Here is an 18,758-nt window from a genome sequence, read left to right on the forward strand (position 1 = left end):
CTTTTCGTCTGATTGCCAGCTCAGATGAGTTATTTGTAATGGTATTTAATGCAGATGATTTTTATTTTTACATTTTATTTTATCTGATTAATTTTTTTTTTACCATAGGTATTCACATTTTTTTTTTTCATTTTATCTTTTCACTCATCCCCCACCTCCCACCCCTAGCCTCTGGCAACCACCTATCTCTTCTCTATATTTATGAGTTTGGTTTTTTGTTTTATTTTAGAGTCCACATACAAGAGAGATCATACAGTATTGGTCTTTCTCTGTGTAACTTATTTCATTTAGCATAATGCCCTCGAGGTCCATCCATGTTGTCACAAATGGCAATATCCCATTCTTTTTTTTATTTTATTTTATTTTATTTATTTATTTGACAGAGAGAGACACAGCACAGCGAGAGAGGGAACACAAGCAGGGAGAGTGGGAGAGGGTGAAGCAGGCCTACCGCAGAGTGGAGAGCCCGATGCGGGGCTCGATCCCAGGACCCTGGGATCATGACCTGAGCTGAAGGCAGACGCTTAACGACTGAGCCACCCAGGCGCCCCCCATTCTTTTTTTTTTTATGGCTGAATAATATTCCATCATATTCTTTATCCATTCATCCATTGATGGATACTTATGTTGCTTTCATATCTTGGCTATTGTAAATAGTGGTGCAATGAACATGGGGTTGCAGATATCCTTTTGAGGATATCCTTTTCATTTTCTTCAGATAAATACCTAGAAGTAGAATTGCTGGATCGCATGGTGGTTCTATTTTTTATTTTTTGAGTAATCTCCCTACTGTTTTCCATGGTGGCTGCACCAATTTAAATTCCTACCAATGACATGAACAAGGGTTCCCTTTTCTCCACACCTTTTTCAACACTTGTCATTTCTTACATTTTTGATAAGAGCCATTCCAACAGGCATGAGGTGATGTCTCACTGTGGTTTTGATTTACATTTCCCTGGTGATTAAAAGATGCTCTTTTCATGTACCTGCTGTCCATATGTATATCTTCTTGGGAAAAATGTCTATTCAGATCTTCTGCCATTTTAAAATCACATTTTTTTTTTTGCTGTTGAGTTGTATGAGTTCTTTACATATTTTGGATATCAGCCCTCTATCAGATATATGATTTGCAAATATTTTATCTCATTTGATAGGTTGCCTTTTCATTTTGTTGATGGTTTCCTTTGCTGTGCATAAGCTTTTTAGTTTGCTGTTGTCCCACTTGTTTATTTTTGGTTTTGTTGCCTTTGCTTTTGGTGGCACTCTCAAAAAATCATCACCAAGGCCAGTGTCAAGGAACTTATTGCCTATGTTTTCTTCTAGGATTTTTATGATTTCAGGTCTTGCAATTAATTCTTTCACCCATTTTGAGTTAATTTTTGTGTATGTTGTAAGATAATGAATGAATTTCCTTCTTTTGCATGTGGCTGTCCAGTTTTACCAACAATTTCAGGTGAATTTTCATTTAATTCTAGACGCCCAATTGGCTTTTAAAGATTATAATTCATAAGCCTAAACTCATTTTTTTTAAATGTGGACAATTGCCTGTTATATGTCAAGCCATGAATTTAAAAAGGGGGATTGTCATATACTTTGGATTGGATCAGAAAACTTTCAGAGTTGGGAGAGATTTGTGTGACCAGTTCATGTGCTGAGGAGTTTTACTTGGGAATGGTACATCTGTTGAAGCAGTCTAGCTAACCTTTTCCCCTAAAGTTTTTATGAAAATGTTTAATATTTACTGGAAACAATATAAAAATGTATAAAGAAAAGTCAGTAAATGAATGCACAGATGATGCTCATTGGGGTAAATTGTGCATGAACTGATCAGCGGCCTCACAGGAAAAGGAAAGGTGCTGTTTTGCATCAGGCCCTGGACTCTCTATGTGAGCATAACAATCTAATGATTAGAATTTTTTCTGGTAATTCCTGTGCCTGCCTGGGTTTCCAAATGCTAATGGCTCAGGTAAGAATACATACCATCCTTTCTCAAGATGGGGGAGGTATTAGATATGAATGAGATGGGGGAAGTAGGGAAACCCAGGGCCCTGGCAGGGGTGAGTGCTGGGACTGAGCTTCCAGGTTTGGGTTCATTTTGCTGGATCAGACCAGGGGTCACTGTCTGGAGCCTAAGATAACATCATTTTCCTGCACCAAAACCGGATGCAGCAGTCAGTTGTCTGGGAACAAAGGAGTATTGTGTGAGCAGAGTTGTGAAAGACCAGTTTGGGCAGGGAAATGCATAATCCTGTTGGTGACTGCCAGAAGACCTATTTCTTCTCACCTCAAACCAAGTCTCACCATAAGTAGGCTGAACATAATCATGACAACCTCCTGGCTATTTTGAGTGGCTATCCAGAAGGATAAGATATAAAAAGGATCTGATGTATATTTAATGTTTTTAATGGCAATTTGAGGGAGATCAGAATAGCCACTCAAAATCAGCTATTCATTAAGCATATATGCAAAACACTGGACTAGGTGCTATGGGATATGAAAGGATATGGATGGGGAGGAGAGAAAAAGAATTTGCAGTCAGATTCAAGAATTTGAAGTCAATTCTAGGCTATATATACAAGATGTATTACATATGAAAAGAAGCCAGCAATGCAAGGCATTAAACAAGTGCCAGGCAACTTGACATTTGTGAGAAGAGAATTATGCTCTCAGAATTTGGAGGAGGGAGGCTTAGCTGGAAGACTAAAGATTTAAGGTTTGAACTAGACCTTGAAGGATGAACTGGCAGAACCACCTAGGCTAAGTAGTACTATCAAAAGTCTGAAAACCACTATTATCTTTTCCTGCTCTCCTATTTATTCAGGTTCTGCTGGCCCCCAGTGGATGAGGGGCCTAAAGTAAAGGAGAGCAGGATACCTGACTTTGGCTTTGTCTCCAGGGCTTGTCACCCCTGGCTGATCTCTGCAAAGGCGGAGGCAACATGCAAGCTTCCTGCTATGGATGGGCCTGGTATTGTGGGCTATTATTGTCTTCAAAAACTGGGTGTGTGAGCCATGTGTGAAAGTCTTGAGCATAAAATTCTAGAGGCCATGTGTTCTTTAAAAATTTCCCCTGCCCCTAGGACCAGTGACGTCCAGAATTCAAAGACAGAGACTTACGCCCTTTGGAGTCTTGATTGCCTAGCAAGTACAATCCTGGGCACTTAGGGTTGGTAAAGTGTGGTAAATTTTTCTTAACTTCAACTTTTCTCCTTCTCAGAGCTACTTTAAGTTCTTTGGCAGTGTTCCCATTTAAGGGTGGCCCTCTGGAGAAATGTAGGCATTTTCCTTCCTTTTATTATTATTATTTTTTCAAATCTGGAATCAGCCGTCACTAATCCTTCCTGCCCTCCCCTGGTCCCAGAGTTTCTGACTTCTCCCTTGAGACATTTGGAAACTTTTTGAGCCAGTGGAGAATCAACTTAGAGGCTTTTTTACTTTTAGACCAATGGGAATATTGTGTGTCATAGATAGAAAGATTTGAGTAATACAATTATCACATTGAGTCTATATAACAAGGCTATTTCCATGTCTTGGCATACAGCCCGAGTTAACTTTGCTTTGCTGGATGTAAATACAATGAATTTTGTTTGAACAAGAAATCATGTGTAACAAATGTTTTTGCAAAACTATGTCCATTTAGCAGTTACTTTAATAAATATGTTCTTCAGCAAGGGGTTTTTGTACAACAGCTGGGTTTTTAAACACCTATATAGTGTTTAACCTAACATTTTTAAAAATGAACTTTTTATTTTATTTTTTAAGATTTTATTTATTTGAGAGAGAGAGAGAGAGCACGAGCGTGGGTGAGGGGCAGAGGGAGAGGGAGAAGCAGACTCCCCACTGAGCAGGGAGCACCATGTGGGGCTTGATCCCAGGGCCCTGAGAACATGACCTGAGCTGGAGGCAGATGCTTAACCGACTGAGCCACCCAGGTGCTCCTGAACTTTTAGAGTAGTTATTGATTTACAGTGAAGTTGTGAAGATAGTATAGAAAGTTCCCGTACACTTCACACCCAGTTCCCCCTGTTATTCACATCTTAAATTAGTGTGGTACATTTGTTACAATCAATGAACCAATATGATACATTATTATTACTAAAGTTCATACTTTATTCAGATTTCCTTAGTTTTTATACAGTGTCCCTTTTCTGTTCCAGGATCTCATATTTCATTCAATCCTCACGTCTTCTTAGGCTCCTCTTGGTTGTAATATTTTGTCAGACTTTCCTTGTTTTTGATGACCTTGACAGTTTTGAAAAGTAGTGATCAGGTATTTTATAGAATGTTCCTCAATGGGGATTTGTCTGATGCCTTTCTCGTAATTATACTGGGGTTATACAGTTTTACCACAGAGGCAAAGTGCCATCTAATTTAACACATCACCCCAAGGGTGTGCACTATCATCAGCATGACCTATAGCTGATGTTCTCTTGGTCACCTGCCTGAGGTAGTGTTTGTCAGGTTTTTCCACTGTGAAATCACTCTTTCTTCTTCCCTTCCCACAGTCCATTCTTTGGAAGGTAGTAACTATGTATAGCCCATGCTTAAGGAGTGTTAGGCTCTACCTCCTAGAAGGCAGCATATTGACATAAATTATTTGGAATTCTTCTTGTCAGGAGATGTGTCTATTCTCCCTCATTTATTTATTCAATAATTTATATCAGTATAAACTCATGGATATTTATTTTATACTTTGGGTTATAATTGAATGCTATTTTATTTTGTTGCTCACATTCTTCCAATTTTGGCTATTGGCTCCTGTGTCAGTTTGATCTACTACATTACTGTGCAGTTTTTTGATCACTCCCTTACTTTCTGGCACTATGAGATACTCCAGGCTTGCCTTGTATATTTCCTGCCCCAGTCCTAGAATCAGCCATTTTTCTCCAGGGAGTCCTGGTTCCTTTTATTGGAGAATGGTTTTAGAACAGAAAGATCTAGGGGCCGGCCATGTTTATTGCTACTTGAGTATCATTGCTTAGAGGCCCTTTCAGCTGCCCCAGCAAGGAAGTATTTATGTACTCTAAGTATTTATGTACTCTAAACCTTGTATATACATGTGACTAAAGATTGCTTTATTAAGCAATCTGTATATTAAAGTAAATATGAGTTCATACTGATGTCTCCAACTGTAGCACATTACCAAATGGGTCGTTCTAGCCACTTCCCCTTGCCTTTGTAACCTTCCACTCCAATAGTGAGAACATTGACTCCCACTGTATTCCATTTATTTAATTGTTTTATCCTAGTATGTATAGTGGCCTCAGAATTATGAACCTGTAGCCCCATGGGAAGCTTTATCAAGTAATGCACTTTTGTACAGTTCCTCTTGCTTTTAATCTGGCAAACTTCACTTCTTTCCAAATTTAGCACCCCTTTTCCCTTCCTCCTTCGGTGAGGTTTTTCTTTCTTTCTTTTTTTAAGATTTATTTATTTATTTGAGAGAGAGAGAGAGAGAACATATGTGCATGTGAGTGGGTGAGGGTGGGGCAGAGGGAGAGGGAGAGGGAGAATCTCAAGCAGATACCCTGCTAAGCAGGGAACCTGATGCAGGGCTCGATCACAGGACTCTGAGATCATAACCTGAGCCCAAATCAAGAATCAGATGCTTAACTAAGCCACCCAGATGCCCCCAGTGAGGTTTTTCCATGCATTTGTAATACCTTTGGTACATTAGATTCCTTTGTTACAATCTACATTCCATTCTGGGTTCTTAATCTCCTGAATGATTTTTTTTTAATTTGTATACATTAAGTTTCATTTTTGTCCTCTAAAGTTCTGTCAGTTTTGACATGCATATTGTCATGTATCTACCACTACATATTATACTGAGTAGTTTCACCACCCTAAAAATCCCCTGTGTTTCACATATTCAACCCTTTCTCCAACCGCAATGAATCTCTGGCAACCACTGAACTATTTACCATCTCTATTTAAATTTAATGTTTAAAAAATATTTAAATTAAAAAAATTTTTAAGTTGGAACTTTTATAAACTGATTAGACTTTCATAGGTAAGGAGTACTTTTTTGGAAATGAACATCTTTCACCTAAAAGAAGTTATAGCTGTTATTAGTTATCATACCTGATTTGGAGGACTGCCTCTTAAAGTAGCCATAAAATCTTATCATTGTAATAAAGTGACAGTTCACTCATTGTTTCTGTGGACCTCTGAGATGTTTAGAGGAATCAGGACACTTGGGATTGGGGTAATAGGATGAAGGAGGTAAACAGGATGTTTCAACAGAAAATGTACGAAATTTAAATTCATGCAGGGGAAGAGAAGGGCAGTTCTTGTAGCTAAGATAAGGGTGGTTATGAGTCGGTTGTGAGATACTTGATGTAAACTATGATAATCCCTGTGCCACACAGGCTCCATCGAGCACTGGGGTCAGGTTAAACATTGACCTGTAGTTTAGGATCTTCCTTTCAATTCTGTAAACTCCTTCTTGAGTGTCTGCTCTGCTTGCAGTTGCTGTGATGTGTGTTTGAGGCCTGCCTTTTTCTGGTGCTACTGTTTGGCCACATACTTCCCTTTTGGAAAAGATGGACATTCTGCATCATGCAAGGATTTTCTCTAGCTCAGGGTTCAGGACATTCCTCCCTGACTATTAAGGCTTATCCTGGAAAGTCATGGGTCATCTCAGGTCATACTTCACTACCCATTCCCCTCTCTCAACATGGCCCCAGTCCCACAGCTGCTGTTGAATATATATCATTGCTTTAAATTTGGGGAAGGGGAGGATGGGGAGATTCTTTGTGCTACAGGATGGAGGCCCACCTGAGCCACCCAGGCATCCCATGTGTTTCTGTTTGATAAGCCATGTTTGATAGATTATCAAAGCATGATGTCAAATAGTGTCAAGAAAATTTCATATGATTTTTGGGATGCCTGGGTGGCTCAGTCGGTTAAGTGTCTGCATTTGGCTCAGGTCATGATCCCAGGGTCCTGGGATGGAGCCTCTCATCAAGCTCCCTGCTCAGCAGGAAGCCCGCTTCTCCCTCTCCCTCTCCCTCTGCCTGATGCTCCCCCTGCTTGTGCTCTCTCTCTGTCAAATAAATAAATAAAATATTTAAAAAAAAAAGAAAATTTCATATGATTTTCAAAATGTGCTGGCAAATTTTGTTTGCTGAATATTCATACACCAACACCAAATAGTACTCACTTAATATTTTGGTTTATATGGAGTGAAAGAAGATGGAGCTTGGGTCTGTTGCTGGTGGAAAAAAAATGTATGAGTTCCTGAATTATATCTGTCAATTGCCATATAAGATGTAACATGTTACCCCATGATTCTTAAAGTATTATGACTTACCATGCCTCTGGCATCCCTATCAATTATAAAAACCCATTCTTTTATAGTCTCCTTTTAGCCTTGAAAGCAACCACAAGCAAGGACTGTTTAAAAAATATCAAAAGGATATTACATTACATCAAAATGACATGTTAAATCTTATGAAGAACATTTGAGTACATTCAAATATAGCAAGAGCTAAATGGTTAAATACATTCTTAGAATTGGAAAAATGTCATTTTTTACAATAGTTACCCATGGCATTTATTTTAAGATACATAAAACCAGAGTACCTCTTTTCATGACTTTTATCAATAGACTTCTGTTTTAATGAAGAATTAGAAACAGTGTAGAGACCAGAATGCCCATCCTCCACTCCATCCTACCAGGTACCTTCCCAATCATGACCCACCAGTGATGCAGATGCTACCATCACTACTCTGTCCGAGTTATGTGATTCCTGCTTCCTTGGTCATTGTTGGGTATATAGAGAGTCCCTCAAATTGTCAAACCACACTGTGGATATTGCACATTGGAGAGAGTGCCTGATTATTGCACTACAAACCACACAGTGAATATATTTTTCTGGCTTACACTGGTGTACAGCTTTTTAGTTTTGACCAGTTTGTTGTTCAATTGCTTTTATTTGTCTTGCAGATGTTCTCTTTCATCTGATTATTTGCTCCTTAAATGAAATGCTCAGCCTATTTTGTGATCATCATCTTGCCAGATTGTAGCAATTTTTTTCATTGAACCTTATCATCTTTCAGCCCCAAGCCAGTTTTACATATGGCTTACTGACTCAGTGAATATTCATCTGTGTTAAGTCCCTGGAGCAATTCGCTCATATAACTTTTGCATATTATCAGATAATCTCCCACTTTTTGCCTGAGATTCTTTTTTTTCAGAAAATTTCAAACACACAAAGTAGAGAAAATAGTAAATGAAATCCCCAGGTACCCATGATCCAGTCTCAGCAATGATCACCTTACCCCCACTCTTGTTTTAGCTGTGCCTTACTGCCTTCTCTTCTTGTTGATGCTCCTCCCAGATTTATTTTGAACGTATTTCAGTATACATCTTCAAAAGGTATGGGTTTCTGAAAAATTATAGACACAATACTATTAAACACCTTTAAAAATAAATAGTTTTTTAATATTATAAAATACTATTCAAATAGTGTTCAAATTTCTTCAGTTGTGAAGTTTCTTTTAAATTGGTTTGAATCAGAATTTCATGGTCCAGATAGTACATTTGCTTAGTATATCTTTTAAATCTCTTTTATCCTATAGGTACCACATCCTCTTTTGTCTTCCCTGACATTCATTTGTTAAAGAACTTTAATTGCTTTTTAGTGTTTCCTACAGACTAAATTTTACTAATTGTATTCCTGAAGTGTCTTCTAACTTGGTTTTCTGTGTCCTATATTTTCTGTCAACTGGTAGTTAGATTTGGAGGCTTCAGTTTTTTGGCAAGACTACTTCAGAAGATGCGTGTGTGCTTCCCTCAGAAGGCCTTCAGTGAATGCTTGTACCTCCTTTTGTGACGTCAGCAGCCACTGACAATTATTACTCAGCTTCAGCACTTTATTTGGTGTTTGTACAACAGTGATACTCTAATGCTATCAATTTTATGCTTTCATTATTTGAAATACTTCAAGAAGAAAACTTCCCTCATCAACTATTTGGTTGTCCTGTGGTACAATCTGTGTAGCAAAGGCATGCTGAGTGTTGATATTTCCCCCTTTTATTTGCTTCCCAAATAGTGAATTGGTTCCAAAGATGAACAATGATTTCTTTAGAATATCATTATGAATATGTAGGTATCAACATATCTGATGTGTTTGCATCCATTGGTTATTATTTCTTATTGCTGTTCAAATTTTTACTACTTTGGCCAGTAAGAGCTACTTGAAGTCAGCTCCTGAGTCCATTTGACATAACCTTAGTAGTTTTAGATAGTGTCTTTACTTTCTGATATGACAGAATATTCCAGTCTCATATACTTCCTGCCTCAGACTTGGAATCAGCCATTTTTTTCCAAAGAGCTTTGGTTCATTTTAGCAGAAAATAGTATTTAGAGATCATAGTCTTATGCTGAGGTAGAAGATGATAATTTAGTAAAGACCTACAGGGAATGAAGGAATGAGTTGTGTGGACATTTGGGAGAATAGCATTGTAGGCAGAAGAAACAGCAGGTGCAAAGACTATGAGCCTGGAACAGAGGGAGCAAGAAGAGGGAAGTAGTGGGAAAGAAAGTCAGAGAGGTGGTGGGGAGAAGGCCAGGTGGGGCCCCATAGGCTGTCGGAAGGACTTTAGGTTTGCTTGGAGTAGATGGGAGCCACTGGAGGATTCTGAACAGAGGAATGACATAATCTTTTGTTTTAACTGAATCACTATGGGTGCTGGGTTGAGAATGGACTAAACAGGGTTTAAAGCAGAATCTGGGGGACCAGTGAGAAGGCTATCCCAGTAAACCAGGTGAGCGGTAATGTGGCTTGGGCCAGTGTGGGTAGTGGAGGTGATGAGAAGGAATCAGGATCAGGATATATTTTGAAAATGGAACCCACAGAATTTGATAAAGGATTGGACTTGGATTGTGAGAAAGAGAATTCAATGTGACTCCAAGGTTTATGGCCTGAGCTATAAATGAAATTGTAAAACATCATGATAATATAAGTAGCATTTCTTCTGTGGTTCAGTGCTATGTTTGGGGGGAACGGAGAAAAGAGGGGTCAGGTAAAGCCCCATGAGGACTAGATACTTAAGCGGAGTCACAAAGGATATGTAGGAGGACCAGGTGAACAAGAGGGGAAGAGCATTCTGAGCAGAGGGAGCAACAGAGGAAGTAGGAGGTTAAAGTTTGGAAAAGGGTGTCTTATGTCAGTAAACTTGTGTTGAGTCTAGAGTCCTGAAAGGACTGTGGGTTTGGAATTATGATTTGTTTCTGGAGTACAGGGATCTGGCAGGAAATGAGTCTAGAGAGGCAGAGGGGGACCTTACATATTCCATGATAAGAATTTGAATTTTGCTTTATGGATGATAAGGAGACTAGAACTTTTTAAGCCTGGGAATAACATTATCAGGTATACACTTCAGAAAGATCATCTGGACAGTTCAGTGAGAGAGATTGGAGGTATAAAAAAATGAACCTTCAATCATTCTAAGAATTTATCTAAGATCCTTTTATCATTAAAAGAAAGGTAAATAGGGCGCCTGGGTGGCTCAGATGGTTAAGCGTCTGCCTTCAGCTCCGGTCATGATCCCAGGGTCCTGGGATCGAGTCCCGCATCGGGCTCCCTGCTCCTTGGGAGCCTGCTTCTCCCTCTGCCTCTCTCTCTCTCTCTCTCTCTGTCTCTCATGAATAAATAAATAAAATCTTAAAAAAAAAAAAAAAAGAAAGGTAAATATCTTCACCCCTTTCTAAGAACTCCCTCTGTCCTTCTGAGTATAGTTTTTATTTTCTACTTCCTATTACAAATAACAATAACATGAATAATGATAATTTTTTGTTCAGAAATAGGGTTTATTTTTTAAGATACATTTTCAGGCTTTTAAAAGACACACATAAACCCCATCTGTTTTGTAATTATTCTTGGATGAATGAGAGGCAATATTTACTTAACTATATAGTGTTTTCATATGCCAAAGAGGATGTGAACATCAGACAGTATGTTTTAACTGTAGCACAGAATATGTTACCATAAGAAGCATTTGACATTTAGTCAAAAGGTTCTCATAATTTGAGTTGGAGGCTAAAACCATGTTTCTATTACTGTATATTTAACTCGGGTGAACGTCAAATCTTTATAAGGTATTAGTTAATATAATGAGATTTTATCTCTTCTGGTTGAACCAGAAGTTGAGTACTTTACTCTTGATAGCTTCTCTCTCTGTGATGACATTGAAAAAGAAATGAGTCAGTTATCAAAGTAACCTTTAGTCAACAATATGATGTCAAAATAGAACATGGTAAGAATTGCTTTGAATTTTATTTTATTTTATTATTTTGAATTTTATTTTTGTTTGAAATAGAGAACTATTGCCACAGTGCCCAGTGTGAGTGCTTGAGATATTCGGTGCTTGTTTGTTTCTCCCACCTAAACCTTCATCTGCTATGATCTTCCACTTGATCATTCTTTTCTCCTTCTAGCTTTGACAGTCTGTTTTCCATTTTGTAGTTCGCAGGGTATTTTGGAGACATGTTGTTTTTCAAATTTTTCTCCAAAACAGTGATGCCAAGACAGTCCTAACCCATTATAAAAATTGTTGATTTTTATAAATATCTCATTATCTTACTTAAAAATAATTTTACCACAATAAGATAAATATCAAACCAATATTCTTTATTAGAGATGGAATCTAAACTGGCTCCGGAGAAGGCATCCATTGGATTTTTCACTTAGCATAATTAATTGTTAGTATAAAGGTAAAATCCTGTAACTATGAACCACATGGTAAGATAAAAGAAGAATTTTGTTGTACAGACTCAGATTTATTAAAACATCAAACATTTATTGAGCACATACTCGTGCCGGTCACTGTGCAAGTTAACAGAGATGCCCGAACTGAAAAGTCGGCCCCTGCCTTTATTAAAGTATCATGGAGAATGTATTTTCTATATAGAGTCAAAAACAATTTGTAATGGTCACTAATTTAATGGTTTATATGAAGGGAAATGTCTTATGGTATAACTGGCTTTAGACACAAATTCTCATGTTAGAGAGGCAATGTAGAAAAAGCATGAAGTAAGAATCAGAAAACCATATCTACACCCCTGCTTTGCTGCTATTTATTCATTAATTCAAACATTTATCAAACATTTATTGAGAGCCTACACAGTGGAGCAACTGTATTAGGTGCCGGGGAGCATGATAGCAAATAAGAGAGACCGTGGTGCTCCCTGCTCATGCTCTCTCTCTCTGTGAACAGGAGCAGATGGCTTAACTTTTCCTCGCCTCTAATCTTGGTTAGGCTAGATGTCTGCAGTCTCTTTCCAAATCTAAAATGCTAAGGTCTGTTACAGCCTCGTGGAGGGAGAATCTGCCCAAGGGGTCTTGAGTACTTACCTTCCTCTGGGAGGATTAGGTCTTGTCCCAGTTTCAAAATAACATCGAATATGCACAGTTTGAAAGTGTTTTGGTCAGCCTCTCATCTGCATTTGGGTCATCTTGGCAAAGCATGGGTGTGGCAATTCATGTTCATAAGACTTCAGAGGTAGGAGGTTAAAGTTTGGGAAAGGTGGATGACTTGCATCAGTACAGCTGGATAGCTGTTCCCAGCGAGCAGCCAGCCTCCTCTGCCTTTCCACCAATAATGCGGCTCCTCCTGCCACAGCGTCCCTCCGTGACAGGACCTGTTGCTCTTCTGGTCTTAAATGAGCCTCCAAAAGGGATTGCTCATCAGAGGACCAGAGGGGATCGACTTTCAGGGGCGGGAAGGACTGTTCTCGAGTCCCACAGTTTTTCCAGTGGGTATCAGGAAACAAGCTTCTTGTTATCTGGTTTCAAAACTGCAATAAATAAATAGCTTTTTTTTTTTTTTTTTTTTTTTTTTTTGCTTGCAGCCAAGATACATAGCTCAAGGAGAAAAATGATTTCTGTAGCAAAGAGAGAGGGAAAGAGACATACTTGAACATACATTGCTTTAAGAATTACAACCGGGCAACTCTTTGTTGTCTTTAGGGAAATGAGCAGCTGGACTCAGCCAATCTCTTCTTTCGAGTCGAGTCGAGTCGAGTCGAGTCGAGTCGAGTCGAGTCAATGAAAGAGACATTGGGTTTGAGGTTCCTTCCGAAATGGGGCCGGCTAATTTAGCCCCTCCCCTGAGCCCGAGGGTCTGTTATATCTCGGTTCCTTGAGTACCTCTCTCACTGAGACCGACCACAGCAAGCAGAGGCTGAAAAAATAAAGAGCAAAGAGGAAGAAAACAAAAGCTGCCAATTATGGAAGATAGAAAGGGTAAGAGCAAATTGATTTGATCTAAATCCTTAACAACAACAACAACAACAAAAAAGAGGAAAAAAGAAAACAAACAAAAAACCAAACTCCCGAAAAGCCCAGACCAAAAGCAAGTACTTGAAAGAGCAAGAGGGATAAATCCCCAAATGAACTTTCCCATCCTCTCCTTCTGAGAGGAGGCAGAGAAAGAACTTTGGGAAACTTTTTAGGAAGCAAAGCCTGGGGGTTTTAGTCAAGGGTAGCTCTTGAGCGAGCTGGAGGGGTTCATGCATATTCATAATCAATTTGCATTCGGATCTGGTGTTTTAGTGGCAAATGACTTCTTCCGTCCCTTTGCAGTTTAAGAAGTAGCTGCCTCATTTATAGTCCAGAGTCATCTTGCTTCGGGTCTGTACCTCAGTGAGTTTGCTTGAAGATGCTGGGCTCTGTGTGTAGGAGATTTGTTTTGTTTTCGAATTTCCTGCATGCTTTCCTGTTGTGAAATTAGCAAAGGCTTCTCGGCCAGGAGTTAGAGAAGTTAATGTGGCAAGAGGCTGTCACAACAGGACCCCGGAGTATGTCTTGCAAAAGACTGAATGTTTCTTGGATTGTGTGACTGTGTATGGGGGGGTGGGGGGCGGCGGGGGGGGGGCAGGGAGTGAAGGGTTGGAGGGATGAACAGTTTTATCTTGAAAAAGCAAGGCATATCTGAGTGACTATATTTAGATTTTGTCTAAAAACTGTAAGAGCAGCCTGGTTTTTACAGATGGTGTGCAGTCTCTGTCTTTTACCTCTTTTGGGCATTTTCTGCCACAGCGGAGAGCCAGCTGCTTGCCAGCCCATGGGAGCCAGGAAGAGTCTCCGCAGCAATGTGGCTGTGTAGGGTTGTAAACCTTCTTCTTCATCATCTCCAATTTCTGATATCCCCACACGTTTTTATCACATAGAATGCAGAGCAATGGGATGAGTAGCCAACAGATTCTTAATAATGATAGCAGTTGTAGCTGTTAATGTTTACTAAGTCTCTACTCTGTGCCGGGAGCTGTTCTAAGCACATTACCCATATTATTTATTCCTCACATCGACTTAAGAGGTGAGTGCTATCATTATCATTCCCATTTTCCAGCTAGTGGAGTTGATATAATGAGCGACTGGCTTGCCTTGGGATCACACGAAGGTGGTTGGGCTCAGGGTCTGTGGGCCTTCCTTTCTGTATGCTCCCACACTGTTACTCCACCTGAAGGCTCTGGCTACTGCTCTGACGCGGTTGATTCTGGGTTTCAAAGCCTTGAAGCTACTGGGGAAATAATACTGAAATCTCAAGTCTGAGAAGGAATTTGTGCTTTGTTGTTGGATCACATTCATTTTTCTCATTTGGTGCTCATGGCCATTTTCTATGGTAGAGCCCAGCTATTGTTATTTTTACCCTTTTACAAAAGGAGGAGATTTTGGCTTGGAGGGGTTCGGTGACAGTAATCATGCAGACCAGAAATCCCCTGCCTCTGGTTTCTCTTCTAACCTGCAGAGTAAGCCCAGTCATCTCTGAACTTCTGTCCCCACCCCCAGCCACTTTCATTTCCCCAAGTGACCTTGCTCCTTTCCGCCCCCTCAGACTGTTGCATGGCACTTGCCTCTGCCCTGAAGGCCTGTCTGGCCTTCTCCTTCCCCTTCAATCTCTAGCCCTGCTGCCTAGGTTTGAATACCAGCTCCACTATCTACTAACTGTGTGCCTCAGTTTCTTCATCTGTAAAATGAAGAGAATAATAATATCTACTTCATAGGGTTATTATAAGGACTAAATGAGGGATTCATGCAAAATTCTAAGAACAGGGTCTGATGCATAGTGTATGTGCTCATTAAATGTTAGCTGTTGCAATGGTTCCTTCAGGCTTTATCTTGGTGGTTAAACCCTGCCTTAAGCTTTCTCCAGCCCTTTAAACCTTAGATTAGCTCCTGTCTTGAATGTTTCTACAACACCTCACTGTTTACTCCTAAACTGTTGCTCATCACACTCATCCGCATTCCTGTCGTCTGAATTGCTTCCCCCTTACCCTGACTATAATTTCTTTATCCACCTTTGGATCGGCACTGTCTAGTGCAACAAATACTTAATAAACTAAGTATTATTATTTTGGTTGATGTTTATCCAAGAATCAGGAGGCTGGTTTAAAAGGGGACCTGTGACTCCTCTGGTTAATTTGGTGCGTGACACCATGAGCAGCAGAGTCTCCCACCGCACCCTGTATGAAGTGGTGCGGGAAGTCCTGCAAGGAACCAGTGCAGGTGCTGGAAGATTTTGGAGACAGTGGAACTGCAGATCAGCTTGAAGAACTATGACTCTTTGAAGGACAAACACTTCTCAGGCACCGTCTGGCTTAAGTCTCCTTCCCGCCCAAGTTCTCCATATGTGATTTGGGGGACTGGCAGCACTGTGATGAGGCCAAGGCTGTGGATGTTCCCCACTTGGACATTAAGGTGCTGAAGAAACTCAACAAAAATGAAACATTAATCAAGAAGCTAGCTAAGAAGTATGATGCCTTTTTGGCTTCAGAATTTCTGATCAAGAAGATCCCACAAATCCTGGGCCTAGGCCTGAATAAGGCTGGCATGTTCTCTTCCTTGCTGACCCACAATGAGAACATGGTGGCCAGAGTGGATGAAGTGAAGTCCACAATCAAATTCCAGAAAAAGAAGGTGCTGTGTCTGGCAGTGGCCATTGGCCTGTGAAGATAACACACGATGAGTTTGTGTACAACATCTACATGGCTGTCAATTTCCTGGTGTCATTGCTCAAGAAGAATTGGCAGAGCATCCAGGCTTTATACATCAAGAGCACCATTGGCAATTCCCAGTATCTGTACTAAGGCACAATTTAATAAATCCTAGTGCTACAAAAACAAATAAGAACTAAAAGGAGACTTATGAATATGTAATAGAGTTCCCACTGGTACATACTGTTCTTTTATGCACTCTAGTAAGACATCCCTCTGAGTGAATACACTGAGAAACGAGATGCATCCCTTCTAGGTGGATGAGCTTCAGAGCTGATGTGGCCCCATGCCAGGGTACCCAGTTCAGCCAGTCCAGCTCTCGCAGAACTTCAGCCCCCACTCCCCATTCAGCCAGGGGCCAAACTGGAGATTTCAGATGCCTCCTAGTACAACCTTGCTATCTCTGAACAGAACATCTGGTTCCAGAAATAGTGCCTCCCCAACCCCATTAAATAGCAACCTTATAGTCTGAGACAATGTGCTCTGGTAATAGAAGAAAAACATACACTGCAGAGGTTGGCCCTGGGTAAAATCATAAAGTACATTAAATTTGTTTCCAGCACCCTCCCTTTCCTCTTCCTGGCATACCTTCAAAGCAATTTGACAAATATTGTTATGTGTCTACCATTATGTCCCTATGTCAGATGTGTGGGATATAAACAGTTTGTTCACAGTCTAGTGAGGAAGACAGATTTATATACAACCAACTCTAATCGAAACCAGACTCTCTGAAATGCTAATAATAACAGCTAACATTGATTATTATGTGCCAGGCATTGTCTCATATAATCTTCACAACAAAGCTGTGATATAGGTTTCTGCTTCTTATAGCTGTGGAGAGAATGATTTGGCCAACGTCACAGAGCTAGTATAGGAAGAGGGAGAATTTATTTTATTTATTCAAGTGTCATTAACATATAGTGTTATATTAGTTTCAGGTGTACAATATAATGATTCAACAATTCTATTTTTTTAAAAGATTTTATTTATTCATTTTTAGGGGAGAGGGGCAGGGACAAGCAGACTCTGTGCTAAGTGCGGAGCCTGACATGGGGCTCGATCTCATGACCCTGAGATTGTGACCTGAGCCAAAATCGAGAGTCCGATGCTTAACAGACTAAGCCACCCAGGTGCCCCAACAATTCAACAGTTCTGTACATTACTTAGTGCTCATCATAAGTATATTCTTAATCCCCTTCACCTATTTCACCCATCCTCCCACCCACCACCCCTGTGGCAATTACCAGTTTGTTCTTTGTATTTAAGAGTCATTTTTGTCTCTTTTTCTTTCTTTGTTTTATTTCTTAAATTCCACATGAGTGAAATCATACGGTGTTTGTCTTTCTCTGACTGACTTATTTCATAGTGTTATACCCTCTGGATCCATCTATGTTGTTACAAACAGCAAGATCTTATTCTTTATTACTTTTTATGGTTAAGTAGTATTCCATTGAATATATATACCACCTCTTCTTTATTTATTTTATTTTTTTAAGTAAGCTCCACACCCAGGGCTTAAACTCACAACTCTGAGATCAAGAGTTGCATTCTTCACCGACTGAGCCAGCCAGGTGCCCCTACCACCTCTTCTTTATCCATTCATCTATCAATGGATGCTTGGGTTGCTTCCATATCTTGGCTTCTGTAAAAAATGCTACAATAAATTTAAGGGGGCATATACTTTTTAAATTAGTTTTTTTGTTTTCTTTGGGTAAATATTCAGTAGTGGAATTATTAGGTCATATGGTAGTTTTTTTATTTTTGAGGAAGCTCCATACTGTTTTCTACAGTGGCTGTACCAGCTTGCATTCCCACCAACAGTGCATGAGGATTTCTTTTTCTCTACATCATCCCCAACACTTACTATTTCTTATGTTTTTGGTTTTAGCTAATCTGACAGGTGTGAGGTGGTATCTCATTGTGGTTGTGATTTGCATTTTCCTGATGATGAGTGATTTTGAGCATCTTTTCATGTGTCAATTGGCTGTCTGTATGTCTTCTTTGAAAAAAATGCCCATTCATGTCCTCTGTCCATTTTTTAATTGGATTATTTAGGTTTTTTTGTGTATAAATTCTTTATATATTTTGGATATTAACCACTTGTCAGATGTGTCATTTGCAAATATATTCTCCCATTCAGTAGGTTGTCTTTTTGTTTTCTTGATGTGTGGAAAAGCTTTTTATTTTGGTATAGTATCAATAGTTTAATATTGCTTTTGTATCCTTTGCCAGAGGAGACATATTAGAAAACTATTTCTAAGGCCGATGTCAAAGAAATTACTGCTTGTGTTTTCTTTTAGGGATTTTATGGTTTCAAGTATCACATGTAGGTCTTCACTGTATTTTGGGTTTATTTTTGTGTGTGGTGTAAGAAAGTAGTCTAGTTTCATTCTTTTGCATGTCGCTGTCCAGTTTTCCCAATATCATTTGTTGAAGAGACCGTCTTTTTTCCTTTGGATATTCTTGCCTCCTTTGTCATAGATCAATTGACCATAAAAGTGTGGGTTTGTTTCTGGGCTCTCTATTCTATTCTATTGATCTATGTATCTATTTTTGTGCCAGTAGCATATTGCTTATAGTACTACAGCTTTGTAGTATATCTTGAAATTTAAGATTGTGATACCTCCGTTTTATTTTCCTTTTTCAAGATTGCTTTGGGTATTTGGGGTCTTTTATGGTTTTGTACAGATTTTAGGATTGTTTGTTATAGTTCTGTGAAAAATACTTTTGGTGATTGCATTAAATTTGTAAATCTG

General features: G+C 39.4%; 1 protein-coding gene across 8 annotated transcripts in view; it reads left to right on the plus strand.

Moving 5' to 3' along the window:
* ENTPD1 (ectonucleoside triphosphate diphosphohydrolase 1) overlaps positions 1 to 18,758 on the plus strand; it is a 133,415-nt gene that overhangs the window by 18,975 nt on the left and 95,682 nt on the right. Inside the window, exon 1 of one of the 8 annotated variants that reach the window (XM_027594512.2) lies at positions 13,086 to 13,252. The exons of the other annotated variants lie outside the window; for them this stretch is intronic. Within the exon in view, the coding sequence (XP_027450313.1) occupies positions 13,237 to 13,252 (16 nt within the window). The 5' untranslated portion in view covers positions 13,086 to 13,236. Of the gene's footprint in view, positions 1 to 13,085; positions 13,253 to 18,758 lie in introns of those variants that run through there. 8 annotated transcript variants of the gene reach the window in all.

Source organism: Zalophus californianus, chromosome 15 (genome assembly GCF_009762305.2).
Source record: "Zalophus californianus isolate mZalCal1 chromosome 15, mZalCal1.pri.v2, whole genome shotgun sequence".
Lineage (NCBI taxonomy): Eukaryota > Metazoa > Chordata > Mammalia > Carnivora > Otariidae > Zalophus > Zalophus californianus.